Genomic DNA, 23,615 nt, shown 5'->3' with positions numbered 1-23,615 from the left:
GAGTGCCGTGGAAGCCAGGGATCCAGAAAGCGGTAGGGGACAGTCAAACCCGATGTGACCCCAGTGCTCTGGATCTTCAACACTGCGCTAAAGCCACACTAACCTTACTAACCCCAAGTGCACGGAATTCTTTGGCCTTTCTCTAGCTGGAAAAGAGGCAGACGTGAAGTCTAGGGGTGGTGTTTGTACAGAAGTAAGACACTCACTTTCCCTGAAGGAACTTCAGTTTAGTGGTTTCTGGACAGAGGCTTCTCACTGCTGCAGTTCCTCTTCTTTCCAAGATAGGACTGCTTGTTTCTCTCACATACGAAAAGGACACTGTTCACTTCCATAAACTCCTAAGGGCCAACAACAATCGTCTCTGCCAGCAATGTGTGAAGAGCAGAACAAAATCTGAAACTGTTTTGTTTAGCTATGCCCTTCTGTAAACATCACCATATAACTACCTTAACTAACTCATTCCTGAACCTCTTGAAGGTCAGATTCTAATGCAATACTTATTCTTGGAAGTATGGCACGCCCTTCCCTTGAATATATAAAACTGGGAGATTGAACAAAAAATGATCCATCTGAAAATGGCCAGTTTGTTTTATTTTTTCCACACACTACCTGCCTGGGGCTGTGCATTTCTGTTGTCTCTAAGGCCAATCCTAAGGTATGTATGGAATGGGAATCAAATGCAACCAGAAACTAAAGCTGTACAACAGAATATAACTCAGACACAAAAATCACATGTGAAAGTGTATCTTAAAGAAATAATACGACACATGTACAAATACACGTGGAGGCTGTCCACAACAAACTGTTACTATAACGATGATAGCATAATAGGGAAAACTTCAGAAAACGTCCACAAAGAGGAGATGAGTTAAATAAATGAGGCCTCTCCCTCTGGATTACAGCCTCATACTCACTTCCTACCTGCAATCTCCAGAGCCATCTCCAAAAGAGAATGCCTAATTCCCACCCCTTCTCCAACCTGCTGCTCTCCGTCTTCCCAATGTAGGGAAGGACTCCATTCTTGATCAAACACTGCCCCAAATCATCTTTGTTACTTCACATTCTCTCCCTTGCCACAGCCAAACCCATCAGCAAGTCCCATCAAGTCTATCTCCGGAACTGCAGCTCCACCCATTTTTCTCCAACCCTCCTTCCACCACACGAGGCCAAACAAGCACCTTGCTCTCACATGATCAGCTCGTTGTCAGTCTTCCTAGTCTCACTCCTTATTTATCTCTCCTCTCCTGCAGCCAAGCTGCCTCTCCTCTCAACTCCTGCCTGCCTCAGAGCCTTCGCACATTCTGTTCCTTCCCTATCAGACTCTTCTAACCAGGGAGATTTTGCCCTGCAGGGGATATCTGGTAGTGTCTGGAGATATTTTTGGTTGTCACACCTGGTGGGGGATGACATCTAATGACTGGAGGCCAGGGGTGTGGGTAATTATGCTACAGTGCATAGGGCAGTTCCTCATAGCAAAAAACTTATCCAGCCCAAAATGTCAGTAGTGCTGCTGCTGAAAAACTACAGGCAAGAAATACTTTCCCCTCTCCTTCCTGAGAACTGCAGACTCCTTGTTCTTCCAGATTCAGCACAAGTGCCACCTCCTTAGAGACCTTCTCCGATCTTTAAATTAGATCTTCCCACTCCAACCCCCTCCCCATATTCCCTATCACAAAAGCTTTTTCCTTTGTGGCACTTCTCACAATTCTTATGAATTACCTATGTATCATTTCATTTGCTTATTTGTTTTCTGTTTGTCCAACTTGGGTTTCGCGTCTCCTGCTTGCAGAGACCATGTCTGCCTTGTTCCACAGAGTACTCACAGTACTGCAGTGAGGAGTACACAGACACCCAGCAGTAAGTATCTGCTGAATGACTGAGTGATTAGGAAGTCATTAAGACAAAGATCTATATTTCTAATTGACATCTGAAATATCATCAAGAGGATGTATTAAAAAAAGCAGTTAATAAAATGGTATTTTAAAAAACTACACAGTACATAATAAAGACGTGTATGGCAAAATCAGGAAGCATATCACCAAAAATATTCATTATCTCAGATAGGGTAATATAATTTAGGTGACTCTAACTTCTCTTTTTTTGTCTAGCTTTGAATCTTCCTACCCTACTATTGCCATGACTCAGGGCAGCCACCTCCTACCTCCCCGAACATTACTGCCTGCTGAGATGCCCCCACCTTCGCCCACTGAACTACACCCTCCCTCGCTTGCAGCATCCCTCTGCAGCTCCACGGGAGGCACCACAGGTGAGAAGGAAAATGATAGGAAATGAGGGGAAAAGAGAGGAATAGGGAAGAGAGAAGCCTCAAAAACCCACAAGTGGGACAACTAGCCCCCAGGCACTGAATTTGCTGCCTTTCTCCACCTCATCTCAGGTTGAGTCCAAGGACAGCAAGGCCTGCCCACAGAGCAAGCCCCACATCCTAGCTCCCAACCAGGTCAGCTGCCCAAGGGAATGTGAACCCTGTGATGCCCGACCCACCGTGGGAACTCCAGGTTCTCCTGGGCCCAAACTTCTTACCTGAGCAAACAGATATTCCAAAGAACTGGCATCAAGGAGAGGGGTTGCATCTGGGACTTTTTTTTTCTCATAGCCATTTTTCTGCTTCTTTGGAGAATGTCGCCATACAGACTGCTCATTATCATTGGTCCCATGCCAGTTGGTGAAATAGAACCTGGAAAGCAGGAAAATAAATGTCAATTTTGAGAAAGGGGACCTCGGAATGCATGGGAGAGGTGTCCTGATTGTACCAACAGTGCTTGGGGCTGGAGGCTAAACTTGCCTGAAAAGCAAGCAAACAGATCGACCTTTCAGCTGTGGAACACTTCACTGGTTATAAAGTCCTTTTTCTTTTCACTCTTACAAACACTCTGTGAAGAGCATCCTGCCAGAACCTGTCTATGACTCAGGAAGATAAAGTGACTTTCCACTACATCTTCCTAAATAGGAAAATACAGCTGACTAGAACCAGAAGTTGGCCCAGCCACTCCCTTCACCTTTAATAATGCCATCCTGCCTTGAATCCAAGACCGATTTTATGCCCATTTCAACACTTCGGCTCAAACATTTTTTTAAGTTTCCTTGTATAATCAAGATATACAGTGAATATGGCAGTGGCTCCTATTTCCCAGACCGCTGTTATTAAATTGATAGTTTATCTTACAATAAAGTTAAAGCAGAAGAAATACATGAGCACTACTACAACCATCAGTTTCCAGTGGTGTGAAGTTAATAAGCACTTTATGCCATTTCATCCTTAGAGCAACTGCACAAGGTAGATTCTGCTGTTTCTATTTTACAGACGAGGAAAACTGAGGTTCCAAGAAGCTAGGTGACCTGAAAACAAGCCTGTTCTCTTAACTACCGCTTGCCTCTGCCACCGATGAGAGAAACACAGCAAGCTCTGGGACGTGTGAAATTGACTAAGCCAAGCTGCTGCGGCCCATCTCTAGAGACTCAGCTGGTACCCAGGTCTTTCTCCCTTGACATGCCCAGGGGCTGACCAAAAACAACTATGGTAGGAAGAAGCAACAAATAAAATTTCTTCCCAAAAAAGTGCTACCACTAAACTCAGACATCCGTCACTGAGCTATATTTGCAAAGCTTACACACACCAGGCCCTGTGCCAGGCTGGGATTCAAAGGGCATAGTCCCTAGTGCTCTGGAGTTCCTTGTCTATGTGTGTATATATGGCAATCGGTCAAATCCAACAATAGCAATGAAGTAATATAAAAGGGGTATGTCTCATAAGTAGGATAACAACACTGTGACTTTCATGCAGCCCAGAGTTTTTCCTTCATAAAAAAATATTCAAGTTATATTTCATATTTGTGTTGACATAAAGACTAATATAATCCAGGCTACATTACATTCATTGTTTTTCTCTGATTTTAAAAGAAATTAAAGCACTTTTGTGAGTCCTTAACAATATTATGAGCCCTAGGCACTGTGCCTAATAGATAAGTTGTCCCTGGACAGAAGAGAGGCTTTGATGAGGTGCCAAAGGAGGGAAAAACTGCCCTCCACTGCTAGGGGAAGTGGCAGGGAAGGAGTAAGGGCTGGGAAGAGAAGCTGGGACCACTATAAATAAATGCCAGGATTTAGAGCCAGCACAGTACACAGCTGGCAGAGAAGACTGCGAGGCTAGTTCCTGTGAGGCAGGATATCCACAGACAAGCAGATGCCTATGGCAATAGTCGGGACAATGCTGTGACCTCTGTGGGGGCAGAGGCCTCAGCTGTCTCGTTCAGCACTGAACCCCCCATCATACAACAGACACTTAATACATGATTGTTGGAAGAATAAACGACAAATGAACGGACTAGTTCGAGAAGCCGCAATTAATATGGAAAGGGAAGGGTGGATAAGGAAGTTACTAAAAAAGTAAAATTAACATTTTAAAACTTTCCTGGATTCTATATAGCCCATCTTCCCTGTAGTTTCCGAAAGTGACTGAGAATCTGACAGTGGGTTTTGGTGTCTCTCACTCACACAAAGAACCATATATCCATGGGGCCCATGTGTAGCATGAACCACGGCAGTGGGACTGTCCTCTCACGCTCTTATGCGAGGCGATCAGGCCCTGGTAATGGCAGAGGCGTGAGGCTATCAGCTGAGGAAGAGGCTGGCATTTATGCTCTCACCAGACTGAGGAGTCTACTCTTCAAGGGCAGGACAGAGCCCAGGACGAGAGGACTCAATGAGGATCAGCGATCTCAGGAAAGCAGAAAGTAAGAGGTCAATGGGTGGTACCAACTGAGTAAATAAAGGAAGAGCTGAGACTGGGGGAGAAAAAAAAAAATCCATGAGAACACAGCCAGCTCCCCTGGCTACCAAGTCAAGTCCGAAACAGAAAGTTTTTGTCATTCACATAATAAACAGACATCTGCTAGGAGTTCTAGGGATCTGCACGGAAGGAGACAGGTGAACAGGACGATGGAGAATAGTAGTGAAGAAATTCTGAACATTTACCCCGTGCTAGACACTCCTTACGCAAACATTCAAAGCATGGCTCGCAAAGAAGGCGTGCAGACAGGTAAATTCTGTGTGGCAGTAGAAGACGGTGGTGATGAGAAAACGAGAGTTCTGTGCAATATGGAAAGGCACCTGGGAGAAGGGGTAAAAGGATCTCCGGGACGGAGGAGGTTGTTTGAAAGAGAAGCATGGAGGACAGCTTCTCTTTGAACCAGTCCAAGGCATGGTCCTCTTCTGCCATATCCCACTCAGTCTCTATGAGAAAGAGTCCTCACACCTGGTAAAGCCAACAGCCCAACCTACCCTCTTTGGACAGAACATCATCTTCAATCAATTCTTTGAGGCTGTTGTCTGAGCCCTATGGGACCAGCTTTGATGTGGAAATCTTTTGGCAAGATGTTCAGACAAGATGAGACTGAGGGAATCAAACTAATGGGCAGCTTTGCTACCTCAGTAATGGCTAAGCAGAGCCTAAAGCAAGGCTGGGTCTCTAGAAATTGCCCATGGCCAAAGCCTTTTATTTAATAAAATGACGAAACAAAAAACAAAAACCTTTAAATCAGTAACTACCAAAATCAACACCTTCCTAATTCTGTCCTAGTAGGACAAAACCAAAAGGTACCTTGAAAAGAGAAACTCTATACTTTGTTTTATTAACATACAGTGTTATATTAGTTTCAGGTGTACAATATAATGATTCAACAATTCTGTAACATTCCTAGAAGAAAACACAAGCAGTCATCTCTCTGACATCAGCCTCTGAACGTTTTTTTCTAGGTAGGTCTCCTGAGGCAAGGGAAACAAAAACAAACTGAATTACTGAGACAACACCAAAACAAAAAGCTTTTGCACAGGCAAGAAAAACCCTCAACAAAACAAAAACACAACCTAACAAATGGGAGAAGATAATTGCAAATGACACAGCCAATAAGGGACTAATATCCAAAATAAAGAACTTCTACAACTCAAAACCACATAATGAATAATCCAATTAAAAACTGGACAGAAGGGCGCCTGGGTGGCTCAGTGGGTTGAGCCGCTGCCTTCGGCTCGGGTCGTGATCTCGGGGTCCTGGGATTGAGTCCCGCGTCGGGCTCTCTGCTCAGCGGGGAGCCTGCTTCCTCCTCTCTCTCTCTCTCTGCCTGCCTCTCTGCCTACTTGTGATCTCTCTCTGTCAAATAAATAAATAAAATCTTTAAAAAAAAAAAAAACTGGACAGAAGACGCGAACATTTTTCAAAGACAACAGACAGCCAACAGATACATAAAAAGATGCTCTACACTCCTTTTCAAAATTAATTATCAGGGCACCTGGGTGGCTCAGTGGGTTAAGGCTCTGCCTTCAGCTCAGGTCATGATCTCAAGGTCCTGGGATGTGGTCCCACATCGGGCTCTCTGCTCAGCAAGGAGCCTGCATCCCCTGCCTCTGCCACCCTCTCTGCCTACTTGTGATCTCTGTCAAATACATAAATAAAATCTTAAAAAAAAATCAATTATCAAGATGTTCATCAAACTTGGGCCACACACAAATGTCCCAAATTAGAACATGCTAATGGAAAAAAAATAAAGAATGGCATAAATAAATATAGTATAACAGCTGCGTAGATTCCTTTTCAAAATGGCGTGAGGAACGACACAGGAAGGAAGAGGGAGGGAGAGAGAGATAAAAAGATAGACCTATCAAGGAGATACGCCTTCCTTGCAAGTTTTTGAGAAAACTACATTACAAATGACTGCATATTCTAAGTTTACATACAGATATTATACACAACAAATTCTCCCTGGGTTTCTATTTCTTTTTACTAATGGATAGTAAAAGATCAAGAAAATATTTTTTTTCTTAAAAAGGAATAAAACATAGGCTTATATTAAGATATATTATTAAAAGAACTATTAAAAGCATTATCTAAAAACAGAAAATTAAAATTGAAGCACAGAGTATTTCCCAAAATAGAGCTGGGATTTCACTAAAATAGTCACTAACATTTGTTTTGTATTACACCTCCTTTAGTGGTGAGATTATGAGGTTTCAAAGTTTTTGTAGTTTGTTGTAATGCAAATGTTTTAGCTTTGGGTGGGATCTTTTTTCCAAGTTCAAAGAGCCTGTGGTAACAAAGCAATATCCTGCTGAAAGCGCAATGTCAGGTACAAAGTCGAGGTGCCAAAAAATGAAGTAGCCCAGCACTTCCTGGCAGCTAACCAAACAAGGAGGAGGAGAAGATAACTAGCTTTTAATGGTGAGTGAGGGACACACACACTCAACAAAGACCAAAGTCTCAAAGAAGGCCACTGGGACTGACAAGAGGATTCACTAGGTGTGTGACTCTGGGTAACTCACTTCTTCATCTGGGGCACAGTTCTCCCTAAACAACTGCAGTAGTTGAATTAGGTAAACTCAGGTCTCATCCAAGTCCCCAATTCTACCATTCCAGATTCTGAGCCAAGTGGAGAGATCTACAAGGAAAGACTTTAGAACTCAGTGACATGCCCACTTCCTGGACTGCCAGCTACAAAGATACATTTTAATGCTGGATCACAGAGCCAACCCCTGAGGCCACAGAAAGCAAGATTACACTTTGAAAAACAAATCCAAATATAGTCAGGAGGCTCAGCTGGGTGGAGTGAATGTTTCCCTAAATCTGGGGCGTGAAATCTCACATGCTACACACCTTTCCCCTTTAAGTAAAACCTTGGGTGAGTATAGAAAGAAGAAGAAGGAAAAAAAAAGTCAGCCCTAGGATGATTACCAAAGAAAGATCTGGTTCAACTGCCGCTGAGAAAAGCACCCAGGCCAGTCTGGAATGTTAACAACTCTAACAACTTCCCAAAGGAAACAGCAGCTAAGATATTGGGGAGAGCCTCCCAGATCCCAGAGGGCTTTTCAAGCTAGTCCCTACATTCCATTAGCACCTGAGGGAATCCACAGATTTTATCACCTCTATGTAAATTAAGATGCTTTTCAAAAAGAATTCACCCTTTTTATAAATTAAGTACACATTCACTTGTGCTTAACTAGTATCTAACAGACCTATTTTCAATTCTGGGTACAGCGCAAATGGGCTTATAAACTCAAGACCCTACAGTGAAGTACTGACTGTGCCACCCTGGGAGACTACATGACATCTAAGAAAGTCTAAGATACAGGAAACAAGGCAAATACTTTACTCATCAGAAGAAAAACTTGGGTCCCACCCACTAGATAAAAATCCTCAGGGAGTGGATCACAACATCTACCCCTTGAGAGCAAGACCAACCTAGGATTTCTAGGGAACCCCTTCAAGTGGTGTTTCTCAAACGTTTTAGCTGGAACTTTTAAGAAGAAATCATTTATGGTATCATGACCTGGTACATACATCTTCATATCTCAAGAAGAAGTTGTGAAAAAACAATACTCTTAGGATATGTGTGTACGCCAGTATTACCTATTCTCGCCTGTTCGTTTTTTTTGTGGGTTTGTTTTTTTTTTTTAAGACAAATTCTGGTCACAACTCACTAAATTAAATTAATAACCATGATTCACTGCTTGAAAAACTCTGCTGTAGGATACTAATTCTATTCAAAATACCCTCTGCATCATAACGATGTTTTTTCTAAAATGTGGCAGACAGTGGTGATCGAATTCATCTTGAATTGTATCTCAAATACTGAAAAAGTCCTTTCTCAGACCAAGCAAATACAAAACTCACCAATTACAAAATGACTATAAATCTTCCCAGTAAGTGACTCAGGGCTCAGGGCTGACTGTCACACCCCCACAAGAGGCAGCCAAGCGGGCCCCCATACCTCATCCGGTAGTGGAGCCGGAGGGATGTCTTGTCGTCAACAGTGATGGCGCGATTCGGGGCATACCAGAGCTTGCTGTTCTCGTCATACAGGGCAAAGAGGTTGTGACACAGGGGAGAGATACCTAGGGATAGGTAAAGAACATATCAGAAAATTAAAGACAGATACATTAGGCCATTTGTTTCTGAAGCAGGATGTAAGAAAAGACAAGGAACTCTATCTGAAGAATCTAGGTCACATTTTTATCCTTTCAGGGCAAATATGACTACCAACCATGTTTAATCAGGCAGTTTTAATCATGATAATTTAGAACCATGGCTCCCCAGGAATATGTACTATAGCTCCTGGCAAACCAGATAAAACCCATTTGAAAATAAAAGTCTAATGGTATTTCTCATCACGGTGTCTATGACAGTCTTAACAAATCCTGCCTAAAAGAAAAAATATGCCAGCCCACATTCCCAGATCCCACCTGATGGGCAGGCACCTTGCTAATCCCAGAAACATTCTTGGAGTTCGGGAAATCCCCACAATCTGTCTCGTACAGAAATGTTTTACCAATTCTAACACACTCTGATTATGCATTAAACATGAAAAAAAGTTCCTGGCAGTAGTACACGAAATCGTGAGTTAGAATAAATAACCAAATTGATTTTTGTCAGTGATAAAAATCTATTACCATTAATAATAAATACACTTCTTAAGTACTCTGTATAGTTATAATAAATATTTTTTATTAGTAGCCAACTAATAAGAAGATACATGCTTAACAAAAGTGGTCCTATAGTGCTCCCTTGCCTCCCCCCACTACCAACTGCCTCCTTTGATACAGGAAGGGTTAAAAAGACAAAGGAGATCCCGAGGCCAGGAAAGCACCTTTCCACTTACTTCTGAGGCCATAATTAAAATTACACATACTTGTGATGTAAAAGCATGGGGGAAGGGAAGAAGGTGGTGATTGCACATACTCAGTTATGACTGATATCTTCATGCATGACCAAGCCTCAAGCTAAGATACAGTCAACTTAACCGAAAAATATATGGAAATATAAGGTAATCGGCACTTCCCAAATCAGACCTCTGAAGCGAGACACACACTGACAGGGACCCTCACCGCCCCTGCCCATCCATTTAGCCACCAACTCTCTCCAGCACACACACACTGCATGAAGATGCAACAAATGCCTTGGCATCCTGATGCCCCCTCACTGGAAGCCCTCAATTCCTTCTGCGCAAGGTATCTGGACTCATCCCTCAGAAGTCCCTTACAACAGAGAAGATGGGGGTAAACTTCAAAGAGCATTTTTCTTTGGGAACAAAAGCAAACGAGTTCTAGATCCAATATTATTAAGACTATGTTTTAGGTATACTATAGTTGTTCATTCATGAATTGGCCCTTCTGAGCCAGCCTGGAAACCCAGCCTCTACTCACAAGTACGCAGATTTGAATGTGCACTGACACGTACATACTGAAGCGTAATTTGTAATCAACAATATGTATTCTACCATATGTCTGACTTTAATACTATTCATACTTATAATAGGAAGATCAAAGATAGCTTTTTATACAAAAGTACTGAATAATGGTAACAACAACACTAACATTTACTGAGAGTTAAGTGTCAGGCATCAGGCTAACACACTGTACACTGATTATCTTTTAATCCTCTTGACACTTAATGAGGTAATTAATATCTTTGCGATTTTACAGGTGAAGGAACTGTGGCCTCCCGAGATTTAGCCTAATTCAAGGCTACTCGGCTAATAAAATGCAGACTTAACGATTCAAACCAAGACAGAGGTAATGAGGAAGTAAAATAATGAGAGCTGAAAGAACAAAAAGAGACCATATCTTTAATGGACAACAGAGAAGAAAACAATACTGCCTCTAAATACTACTTACTATAATAATAAGCAGAGCTATAAGAACATGTGGCATTCTGTACTCATACACTTTTTTAAAATTAATAAATGTCTGCAACACTCCCCTGAGTCAGTTATTAAAGAGCCCACTCATTCTCTCCAGACTGGGCTTGGCGGGTGCCCTACACCGACTGGCCCTGAGCCCGGACCTACAGCAGACTCAGTGGCTACATCTGCCTGCGGACTCAGGCTCTCTCCCCTCTTCTATAGCAGCAGCCCCTTGCTCTCTCATTAACTGCAGCCCAGCAATTCTGTACAAACACCATGGCTAGGCTAACAGAATAAACACTATAAACCAAACCCCAAGGGAAAGGAGAAAAAAACAACACCTTAAAAAAATACATTAGAAGCAATAATTTACATCTAGTTGTTTTGCTAATTACAAATCCTTTGAAAGCTGTTGTCAAAAGCTGGTTCCTTATTTACTTCGCTATCTAGTCAAAACAACTTTAGAAGATTAATACATTTCCCCCCTAATAATTTACATAGCTCAGCTGATTTTATCTAATGTGTTTAGTTAGTAAGGGCCTACTACACTCTTCCCTGTAGCACCAATCTCTCCCCTTTTATTGGAACTCTGGTATTTAAAGCATTTGAGGCAGATATATATATATATATATCAGGCAAACTAGGTAAGTATTTCTTGAAATGTCTCTACTATCCCAATATAATTGTCCTGAGGGCTAAAGATGATATATAAATGAAACACGGATCAGACGACTGGCCATCATCACTAGTCATATCATCATCATAAAATAGTTTTTTTTTTTAGAATGAGCTTTATTAAGATATAATTTATATATTATAAAGCCTACCCATTTTACTGTAAATTTCAGTGAATTTTAGTATATTTACAGTTATACAACCATGACCACAATCCCAGGAGATCAGATCGTATATTTATATTTCTATGATTTAACTTTACTAGTCATATACAAGGATGTAGAAAAAAGCTATGACTGATTCCAAGTTCAAAGGATAACAAAGAGGGCTTCATTTTGTTATTCAGTTTGGTTTCTCACCTTCCGAGGGCAACAGGCTAACTTAAGTAAGACAAGGTTCACATGGAGGGGGGGAAAAAAAAGAGCATGTTGTTCACAGCCTCACTGCCCTTTTTACAAGCTGGCATTCTGACCAAGCCACAAAGTGACACTCAACTTCTCACTTCAAGTCAGAATCATGGGGGAGGGAGCAAATTAAAGTGGCGAAAGAAAGGATCACACTTTTCAGAAGAAGTTTTGAACAATCATTCAGATATTGAGAGATGCCATTACTGAGCATGTAACTTTGTACTCCCTGTTTTTATTCATTTAGTGCTGATATGATTCCAGTTTCCTAGAGGTAGGGGAAATAAAAACTGAGCCTCCACAGCAGGCAAGCATCATTCCCTGGTATCCCAAAGTCATGAGTGACAGAGCAAGAACAAGACAATTTACGATCAAGAAAGTGAAAAGTCAGGGACACCTGGGTGGCTCAGTTGGTTAAGAAAGTGAAAAGTCAAACTTTCAAAATTAAAATCACTGGCCTACAGTCAAATGCAAGTAAGTGGCAGAGGCAGGGCAGAACCCACACAGCAGAGTTCCGGGGTGTGGGGGGGTGGGCAGAGACACTGGGATGCACCTGCTGGACAGCGGAAATGTGCCCCGGGCAACCTGTACTCACAGCATTCCTGCGCAGCCCTGATGCAGATCTCCTCCGCAGTGTACTCTCCGCTGCCCAGCCGGAGGGGCTCCCTATCAGAAAGATAGAAGAGCACTTCCACTCCTGGCTCGGGGGCCTCCAGATTCACCTCCGTCTTCTTAGAGCTCCTCATTTTAGCACAGAAAGCCATGGCATTGCAGTCCTCTTTTATATTTAGATACTGTAGTGGAAGGAAAACAAGACTGTGTGGTCATTCTACGTGCTAAAAGTTCGAGTGGTGCAAGAGAATGTCAGGAAGGTAATGGAAGCAGGCAGAACTACCTCTCAAGCAAGTTAAGTACCTCTCCCTGCACCTTGCCTCTCCTGAAAATCAAACACATCAGAAGGTATAAGAGGTGAAACCATCCACTCTAATTACACACATAATCCATTATGCATTCTAATTATGATTAGATCATGTTCTCAAAAATCAGAATAATTTTAGACACAGCCTAAATTTGTTTTCTCTATTGGCACACAAGTAGTAGTTGAAAAATGCGGCTCATTCTGGAACCACTGATGTTAATGCTGCAGCTAGCTCTACCAGAATCATTTCACTTCTGAATTGACCCATGGCACAGATCAAATGGTCTTTTAACTTTGTCTATCTCCCACTAACCAGGAAGCTCAGTGAGGGCATGAACCATGTCTTTTCTATCCTCATGCCCCGAGTCTAGCCCAGGGCTGGCTCTGAGATGGCACACACAAAAGGACTACCAATTCGGGTTCATGAGCCATATAGAAGTGTCTTGAAAACTAATGAACAGAGCCAGGTCCCTGTCACTCCATGGGCAGGTAGGAGGATGGGCAGCACTTTGTGACAGGAGAATGAGGGCTGGAAGCCTTGCTTTGAAGAGGTCAGAACTTGTTACTGAGAAACTCATAAATAAGTCATTCACCTCTGCTCCCCACTAAAGGGAGGGTAACAAGGATCGAAGAGTCAGCCTCAGCTACTTAGCCTTAGACGAGGCAGAAAGTAGGGGGAACAAAGGAAAACCCTATACATTTTTTCTTCCCCTCACTCTGACACCAATCACTTAGACACAAACTAACTTCCCTGACCCCAAGTTTCTACTTTCCTTCTGCCTGCCAGCCCAACCTTCACTTGGCCCTCAAAGTAATGTCTCTGTAACACATATCAGATCCTCCAAAGGCTTCCCATTAATCTACAAGCGCCATCTCAAACTCCTCACAGAGCCCCTCCATTGCCTGCCAGCTAGCTCCCACCCCACTCCCCCAACTTCATCTTCCATTACTCCTAGCCTCTGACTTCATGCCTGAAAACCAACAAAGCTGCCATTCATCGTTCTTGTCACTCCAGCTCCGTCCCCATCCTGTTTTTCACACCTTCCTGCCTTTGGTCATCCTGGTTTCTCTACCAGGAATACCTCCCCACTTCATCCTCTTCATGGCAAGCTGCAATTTTCTTTAGAGCTCAGCTTGGACATTACCTCCTCCAAGAAGGACTTAGGAACCTCCATCCCATCCCCTAAGATAGATGCCCTCTCCCAAGATCACCTCGCTGTACTAACCACACTGGGTTATGACCATCTTATGCACATGTCTGTCTCTCTCAATCATGTATGCTGGGAGTTTCTTAAGGGCAAGGACCATGTCACTCATCTAGTGACATCATAGATATTCCCAGTACCTAGCACAGAACCTTACATTTAATAGGCGCTTGCAGAAAGGTCCAAGGAAGCTCCTCCAAACAAGACAAGTCAAGAGTACGGACAACAGCCACAGGTCTTTTTTTTTTTTTAAAGATTTTATTTATTTATTTGTCAGAGAGAGAGAGAAAGAGCACAGGCAGACAGAATGGAAGGCAGAGGCAGAGGGAGAAGCAGGCTCCCTGCGGAGCAAGGAGCCCGATGTGGGACTCGATCCCAGGACGCTGGGATCATGACCTGAGCCGAAGGCAGCTGCTTAACCAACTGAGCCACCCAGGCGTCCCCAGCCACAGGTCTTTTCACCAAACTCATGTGCTTGTTTATTAGCTGCCCTGGTGAGGCAAGATACTTACAGTAGAGACACGAATCGGATATGCCTCAATGCTACAACTGAGAGGCACTCAATTTTACTTGTTTCACCTTGAAAACCAGAATCTTCCAGAACACAGGCTGTAAGACTAGCTCATAACTTACCCTGAGGGTTCAGATCAACTGTCAAGGAAGAAAGTTTTTAAACCCAACACTGAAGCTCCCAACTCCACCCCACAATGAAAAATACACACAGAAAACAAAACAGCCGCAGTCGGCTTTACAATGTAAAATAAGCCTTTGTCATTGAGATCCTATAGAGGTGTGGCATGGGAAGAACTCAGAGACGGGGTTATACCCTTTCACCCCAAGGAAATGATCAGGTAAGTATACAAATTATATATGTACAAGGTGTGGCACCACTTAAAATAAGAAAATAACTGGCAATGTCCAACAGGGGATGAAACAAAATGAGAACAATCAACATAAAAGATTACTATACAGCTGTTAAAAAAGGTGAGATAAAGCTACATGAACCCACACTGGCAGACATACAGGACATACAGCAAAGTGAAAAAAGCATAATGTGTATAATATGACCCTTTCAGTCATGCATATGCATAATACGGAAAAACATACAATAAACTGTTAAAGTGCTGAATATCTAGGAAGGATTATAAGGGAAGTTTACCTTTTACTTTGGAATTCCTATATTTCCATATTCGGGATTTTTAAACCAGCACACTCAAATTTGGAAACAAACAAAAATTAAAATACCGATACTTTAAAAGTAAAGGATATAAGAGTGCATAGCCCTGTAAATCCAAGATCAGTTTCATTATTCTTTCTAAAAGCTATTTTCCTTTTGGCCCTTCTTTAAAAATATGCAAATGTATATACCTGCATTTATTCGGCTGTCCAAAGTCCTCCAAAAAGCAGACTGGATTTTCTTCTCTACTTTCCAAAGTCCGTTTAGAGCTGAGCTAAAAAACAAGGATAAATAAATAAATCAGCTGCAGAGGTAATTGCCTCAGAAAGTAAGAGGACACTTTTATTAAGGAAGCAGCCCAAACCATAAGTGGGCAGGAAAAAGCATTTGGGAGGAAGAAGGAAAAGAAAATTGGTGAGGACACTGAGAGGACAGAGAAGCATCTCAGAAGATGATATTTTCAATGCTTCAAGAAAGGAAGCCAGGGACTTTGCTTCCTGGCATAGGGCGCCCTGTCTAGTTTAAGTGAGGACCCTGTGCTTTTCCATCAACAACCTCCCTCCTGAGGCTGTGAACAACAGGACACCCAAAGATACATTTCCTTTAGAATTACCCTCCCCCAACTTGGCCTCATTTTAATGGTGAAATATCTTACAATACGGTGAAAGGGGGAAGGCCTAGGAATAAATCTAATGAAAAATGCTTTTTGTTCTCCCAGTATTTTTTGAGCCATTCTTCCTTGAAAACTTAGGTAGCAACATAAAGATACCAGCTTGATTCTGTAGAATTAAAGTACTTGATCCCACCATCTTCATCACCAACCACCACCCTCCACCCCCTGCCCAAAACATGCACACAGAACTCTATTTTTTTTTTTTTTTTTTTAAATTTGACAGGGAGAGATCACAAGTAGGCAGAGTGGCAGGCAGAGAGAAAGAGGAGGAAGCAGGCTCCCTGCTGAGCAGAGAGCCCAATGCGGGACTCAATCACAGGAACCTGAGATCATGACCCGAGCTGAAGGCAGAAGCTTAACCCACTAAGCCACCCAGGCGCCCCCACAGAACTCTCTATTAACAACTCTCCAGATGCCTCTCACAAATTTTTTAACAGTAGAATCAAATAATTTTTGCAACTAAGGAGTAACCACCCTTAGTCGTTTCCGAGTTAAGACAGATTACGGTCTGTTTTCTGTCATTCATTCAATACACTTCATCAGAACTCTACATTGGGAAGTGCACAATCCCAAGCAGTACATGGCAGAAGTACAAAGGGGGTGGGGAAAAGGAGATGAATATGGGTAACCTCCAAGGCTGCACGCCAGTATTCCCACAGGACCTTATGATCAAAGTGGGAGATGGCACAAATGAAAACATAAAAGAAATTTAAAATCAATCCTGTCACAACGTCATCTTCTGGAGGCCAGGAAGAGGATACAAGTATGAATTTTGATATGACAATTTCGACTTGGCTATTTTGACAGGGACAATGTTAACAAGAGTCAAAGAATAAATCCTTATACTCTCAGGTTTTAAAAAATTAATATAATCAATTATTTTAATTATGTGAACAGATACCCTGCCCTGCATCAAAAGAGCAATGTAAAATTAGCTACATGCTAATTAACACTTTGCTTCAGCTCAGAATCAGAGTTTCAAATGTCACATTTAGGAAATTCATTATTTTGAGCAGTTCTTCATTGCCAGAAACTGACCTATATTAGGAGGCCACAATAAAGAAAAGGAACAATATGGTCCCTGCTTACATGGAGCGGACAGTCTACAGTGGAATCAAACGAAAATGCACATAAAGGGGTAATTATAAAGAGTTTAAAAGGCCATGATGGAAAAAGAGAGAGATATAATAAGAAGAGTGTCATCTGGTGCCGGACTCAAGAGCGAAGTAATACTGAGCTGAGATGTAATGGATATCCAGGGAGGTGGGGAGAAAACAGTAAAGGATTAGCATGTGCAAAGGTCCTGTAGAGGGAAGGGGCTAGTCTCATCCCTCCTGTTTCATAAATGGGGAAAAACTCTCCAATACTCTATTTGACCTGGGCAAAGCACAGCACTATTGGTTCAACAGCAGTATTTGCTAACAACACGTCTGGGGCCTCTCTGAGTATTCCTGGAAGCATGCTATTATATGCTACTGCCACGGAGGAATGAAAATGTACCAGATGGACTCCATGCTCTAAAGCATTAAGAAGTCTGCTCCAGGGGCACCAGGGTGGCTCAGTGGGTTAAGCCTCTGCCTTTGAGCAGCATTGCTCTCTGCTCAGCAGGGAGCCTACTTTCCCCCTCTCTCTCTCTCTCTGCCTGCCTCTCTGCCTACTTGAGATCTCTCTATCAAATACATAAATAAAATCTTAAAAAAAAAAAAAAAAAAGCCTGCCCCAAATCAGGAAAGGGACACTTACTCAAAGCTTTTCAGATCAGGAAGAGAGCTATAGGTTCCACCAGCCCCCAGCTCTTTAACAAAGACTACAGCATAAATCCTTTTATAACTCACAAAGGATTTTAAAATGCACCATCAGATTGCATATTATAATTTGAACTCAAAAGTCACAGGGCTGTTCTGAGCCTCATCTAAGATTTGAGAGTCAGCCAAAAATCACCAAGGTTTTTCTAGAACTAGGATTATATGAAAACCTAGAGTAAAGGAGAGTTTGCTTTTTCCATTAGCCTTCTCTACTGCAAGCCACACTATATTGAAATCAGAGAGTACTTAATTTTCAAACTGACCTCCAGTATTACTGGACAGGACAATAAAATGGTATTGATTTGTGGCACTACCCTAGAGATTAAACTCTTAAGAAAAACAGGATCAGTAACAGAATTTCTAGATAATACGCATTTACTATGATGTTTTTATATGCTGATTCAATAACAACAAAATCTCTGCTCTCAAAAAACTGACACTCTAATAATAAAAATGTAAAAACACCCATAAAGCACTTAAAAGACATGCTAGACACTCTTATCAGTACTTAAATCTAAAATTGCTGATCCACTTTATATGAAATGACACCTGTCCTCATTCAGGATGAGAAGTTTTTTGCTGCTACAGACTGTGCAAAAGCTTCACTCAAATAACATCTCTTTCCACATAAAGCAAGCAAGATGCTCTCTATTTATTTTAAGAACAGGTAGGAAAGAGCAAGATCAGTTTCTAAATACGCTGGATAATTCCAAGAAATCAATTTAAGTTTCTTGTTACAGATACAAAAAGAAAATCTTTAATGCTAAAAAAACTGACCAGTAGGAATCGCATGACGCATGATACCCTTTAAAAATAATAAGATTCACTGGGTCCCATTCCCAAAGCAAAGAAGCTCAGAAAATGGGAAGAATAAGAGTGAGTAATCAAAAGCTCTTTGATAATAGCAGTGAATTCTTCCACACTAATTTACTTACAAAATTTCAAGTTTTTGAAAAAATTGCTTTTATTTCTATGATCAGAGGACTGCTTTCCTGGTCTTGTAGATGTTACTTTTCATTAAAAAGGGGGGGGCAGGGAAATCTTGTGGGGTCTCACAATTCTTTGATTTACAAAGTCTCATATAGGAGACAAAGTCTGATACTTCCTGAATGAGGAAGAACTAAAAGAAACAAAACACAACTCTGTGGGTCTGAACAGGGCTTGGTTACAACAGAGGAATTTTACAACTATTTTCCAAGATGTTAAACTCCTAGAAATCTAGTAGTTTGAAGATAAACCCTCTTACATTGTCAAGGACATCTTCTTTTTTTTTTTTTAAAGATTTTATTTATTTATTTGACAGAGAGAAATCACAAGTAGATGGAGAGTCAGGCAGAGAGGAAGAGAGGGAAGCAGGCTCCCTGCTGAGCAGAGAGCCCGATGTGGGGCTCGATCCCAGGACCCTGAGATCATGACCCCAGCCGAAGGCAGCGGCTTAACCCACTGAGCCACCCAGGCGCCCTCAAGGACATCTTTTGAAATACAGGTATCTGTGTAAGGGAAGAATATACAATTAAACTTTGAATAGTGAAGAGACATAGAAATAGACCATGAATATTCGTAAGTATGATCAGAATAGGATGGCTTTTGGCCAAAGGCCACTGTCAGATTTACACGATAAAAACAGACTGGATGATGGTTAAAAATCAATGACAAGAGTCAGACTACAACACTTTGGGTATCTGGTTGTTTTTACTAAAACACACACAGTGAGTCACTATATGTACACCTTAAAGGAATCAAAGCTTTTGGTTTGTGTTGGGCTGGCAGAAAGGGCTACTTAAGATGACGAAAGTTCCCGCCACAAAACCTGAGCTTGGACAGGAGAACAAAGACTCAAGCAGGAACCCAATGGGACCCTGACAAGCGGGAATCTGAGACCCCCGCCCCAGGCTCCAGTGGACCAATGGGACCCCGACGAGCAGGTGAAATATCCAAATAAGGAAACCTTGCCAAAAGACCCCTGAACTCCCCTTGAGGCCCCTTAAAAGTCCCCTCCTCCATGCCTTGGGTGTGACTTCCCCCACTCTGCTTTCCAGAGTTGCGGAACCTCGCCCGAGGGTGCCCACCTCCTCCCGGTGCAACTTTCCTGGCTCCCCTTCTCCTGAGCCCTGAAACTTCGCGGGAGAGTGTTTTTAATAAATCTTGCCTTGCACCCACTTTGCCTGGTGTTATGTTTATCTCGCCAGAAAAACCTTACAATTTGGTTTCTTTGAAGTAGAAAATACAAAAGTTGAAAGTTAAAGTATGAACCTAGAAAAATTGAAAAGAAAAATATGTAATTTAGAAATATTTCCTGAAATCAGCTGCCTTAAAAATTTTAAGACTAAATTTCTTAGACCTTAAAAAACTATTTCAGCAGGCACAGCCCTAAGGCCAGGGAGGAAACCTAACATAACAATACAAGCTCCAAGAGGGCAGGGACTTTTGTCCTGGTCAGTGCTGGTCACCAGCACATATTAGATAATAAATAAATAATCAAATACAGTTGAATCTTGAACAACACAAAGGTTAGGCACACTTGCTCCCACAACATAAAAAATCAGCATATAACTTTTTATTCCCCCCTCCAATTTAACTACCAATAGCCTACTGCTAACTGGAAGCCTTACCAATAACACAAATAGTCAATTAACACATATTTGTATGTTTTATATATTATATACTGTATTCCTATAACAAAGTCAATTAGCAAAGAAAACGTTATCAAGAAAATCATAAGGGGGGGGGTGCTCGGGTGGCTCAGTTGTTAAGCATCTGCCTTTGGCTCAGGTCATGATCCTAGGGTCCTGGGATGGAGCCCCACAGCCAGCTCCCTGCTCAGCAGGAAGCCTGCTTCTCTCTCTCCCACTCCCCCTGCTTGTGTTCCCTCTCTCGCTGTGTCTATCAAATAATAAAAATTTTTAAAAAATTAATTTAAATGGAAAATCATAAGGGAAAGAAAATACATTTATTTACAGCACTGTATTTTATATATATATATATATATATATATATATATATATATATATATAAATGTATATAAGTGGGCCCATGCAATTCAAACTTCTGTTATTTAAAGATCAACTGCAGTTGTTAAAGAAAAGATGAAGGTAACAAAGTAAGCTACATTACTGAGCTGATACACAACTAGCAAGTGTGCCCCTGGACAAAACATTTTAATCTCTGAGCCTCAGTTTCCTGATTCCTCAACCTGAGAGGAAACATCCTAAAGGAAGCATGCCTAAAGGATCAGAAAGATCTTTCAAAAAGTCTTCATTGAGCTCCTACAATGCCTTTTTCAAACAGGGCTGTTGATGTGGAAGTACCCAGAAAGGTGTTAAGTGCTAAAGCAATATATTGTAGGCTTCATGGCAAAGGCCTTGGGCTGTGAGCCTCTCTGAAGAACAAAAGAATACACAGGGATTCAGAGCAAAAGCCTGGCCATAAATGAAGTTCCACTTCATAAATCTAGCAGGGCCGTGAAGAGAGTGAGCCATACTGAGCAGGGTGTAAATCCTGCCTTCCCCACCTACGAGCTCCTGTCATCTTCAGCAAGCTACTTAACATCCGAAACCTCCATGTTCTCAGTTATAAGGGGGAGGGGGCTAAAAAATGGCATTCATCTCACAGAGCTGTTAAGGGTTAAGTGAGTTAATGCAAATAAAGAGCCTAATGCAGAGCTTACCAGGCAGCAAGCATTCACATTCTGGCCCTAACTTCTGTTAAACGGATTCCACCTTGATGGAACACAGTTCCAATCAAGGAGAGGAAACTCCAGTCTATACAGAGCACTAGCAACATCTCATGAGAGGAGCTGGGCACTTTCCACTTAATTCTCATAAGAAGCGGGGGAGGTTTGAGGCCAGTCAGTGGGAGTACGGGAAGTCAAACAGAGGACTCCTGATTCCAAGGACCTCTCTTTCCTCTGAAGGGCAAAAGCTACTTTAAAATGCCCCCGATCACCTACATCACTGTCTTCTCTGACTTTTTAGTATTTCTCACAGCCTAACATCCACCTAGGAGACTGAACTCATTCCAAGGCTTTCCCTCCAGAGACTGAAAGTACTGTCATTTTTTTTAACAGATTTTTTTAAAAACAGATTTTATTTATTTATTTGACAGAGATAAAGAGCACAAGTAGGCAAAGCGGCAGGCAGAGGGAAAGGAAGGATCAGACTCCCTGCTGAGGAGGGAGCCTGATGCTGAATTCGGTTCCAGGACCCTGGGATCATGACCTGAACTGAAGGCAGACACTTAACTGAGCCACCCAGGTGCCCCAACAGCTGTCATTAAAAAAAAAAAAAAATTGAAGCACCCAGGCACAGCCCGCGTGCACACAGACCCTCCTTGAGGCCCTAAGACAGGCACCAGGCTAGGGAAAGAAAGCATCTCTGCTTCCCTTCCAGTCTCCTCACTAGAGACTCTGCTCCCACGGGAACTCTGGAAGCGACTTCTGTCAGTTGCTCCCAATACCCCCTGCCTTGCTGAGACCTAGAGTAAGTGCTCTGATGAAAGCATCACAAGATACTGTGCAGAGTGGATGGATTCCAGCCAAAAGGACGACATAATCTAAATACAAAATCTGCTATTTTTTCCTGTCAGCAAGTCAGAATTATGGCTTTTCTATATGCCATTCCTGCCACACAGAATAACTCACTTCTAACTATAGCAGCAATTCCAGGAATATCCGAGAACCGTAAGTGCTGCTTCATTTACAATAAACTGCTAGGGATGATCAAACAATCAATGCCAACTCGATGGGTCAGGGCTCTCTGCACAGCTCCCAATGAGCCTGCTTACCCTGACAGACAATTTCTGATCAAAGCAAATATAGTACTCTGCCTAATTAAAGTCAATAAGTATTTTCCTAAAAGCCACATTGTATCAAAATGCTTTGCTACTTTTCTTTTCTTCTTTTACCACTAATACATCTATAATGTCACTAGAGAACACAGATTATAGGGGTCAGGAATATGGTGGCAGGAGACACTCCAAACACAGTGGGGAGAATGACCTGTCTTCACCTTATGTGCTTTTCAATCATTCATCCCTAAAATACATATTAAGCACTTGTGCCATCACAATAAAACCTTACATTTGCACGGTACTTTATAGTTTAAAAGGGCTTTCACATCTATAACCACATTTGAGTCTCACGGCCCCTTTCACAGATGAGAAGATTCAGGTTCAGACAGTCCCACAGTCAAGTGAGTGGCAAGATGGGGCTCAAACACATTTCTCGGCCTCTGACTTCATTGCCTTTTCTCACTTTGCCCCATTTCCTTGGTCAAGGCACGGGGCTTTGGCAGAATCTAAAGAAGCATCACGATTAAAACCGAGCCCACCAAAATCTTGCCAGCTGTTAATGCCATCCATTAACAGCTGGCAAGATAAACAGATCCATGGGGGACCACCAGACAGCAGTTGTGGGGGGATGCAGACAGGCAGTAGGAAGAGCAAGAGTCAGTAAGAGAGGGCTGTGCAGTGATCAGGAAGAGTGGAATCTGTTTCCAGCTTTGAGGAAGACAGAAGATTTTAAAAGACAGAAAGGAAGGGTGTGGCTGTTCTGGAAAAGAGCCAGGCAAAAAGAAAATCACAGGGATGGGTGTATAAGAAGGAGGGACCATGTAGGAAAGAGGCAGGAATCATGGAAAGGTGAGGAAGGGCCCAAATGAGGACAGGAGGACGCCAGCTTCCTCCTGCCGGCAACAAGAGAAACCACCCATAGGAGCCCTGGTTCCAGCCTGGGTCTGTCAGGACCTGCCTGGTCTTAAGCAAGCCTCCAAAGCTTCCTGAGCTGAAATACTGTGTAATAAAAAAAAAAAAAAAAAAAAAAAAAAAAAAACAAGATGACCTCCAAGGTTCCTTAAAGAATAGGAGGTCTGAAACCATAATATGCCACACCTTAATACAGCTAATTTTTCATTCATTTGTATTTCCAAGACGACATGCTTCAACAACTTCTGATGATGCATCTGACAAAGTTTGAGGGTAACTGTAATTTAATAGAATACACAGGAAACACGGAATCCCCTCACCCCTTGCTAACTTTTACTAACTTACTCGTGTGTCTATTGCAATATTAAC

The 23,615-nt window shown here is 42.1% G+C and overlaps 1 protein-coding gene across 4 annotated transcripts in view; it reads right to left on the bottom strand.

Annotated features, from left to right (window-relative positions):
• The window catches only part of JAK1 (Janus kinase 1), a 127,595-nt gene that overhangs the window by 35,086 nt on the left and 68,894 nt on the right, over window positions 1–23,615 (bottom strand). For all 4 annotated transcript variants that reach the window (XR_004276214.1, XR_004276213.1, XM_032302458.1 and 1 more), the window contains 4 exons: window positions 15,260–15,342; window positions 12,363–12,561; window positions 8,778–8,901; window positions 2,542–2,695 (listed from right to left, as the gene is read on the bottom strand). Coding sequence is in view for 2 of the 4 variants with exons in the window: in XM_032302458.1 (XP_032158349.1) it covers window positions 2,542–2,695; window positions 8,778–8,901; window positions 12,363–12,561; window positions 15,260–15,265 (483 nt within the window). In the remaining 2 variants the exon portion in view is untranslated. The remainder of the gene's footprint in view (window positions 1–2,541; window positions 2,696–8,777; window positions 8,902–12,362; window positions 12,562–15,259; window positions 15,343–23,615) is intronic.

This window comes from Mustela erminea, chromosome 10 (assembly GCF_009829155.1).
Source record: "Mustela erminea isolate mMusErm1 chromosome 10, mMusErm1.Pri, whole genome shotgun sequence".
Taxonomy (NCBI): Eukaryota; Metazoa; Chordata; class Mammalia; order Carnivora; family Mustelidae; genus Mustela; species Mustela erminea.
This window is presented reverse-complemented; position numbering and strand designations above follow the sequence as displayed.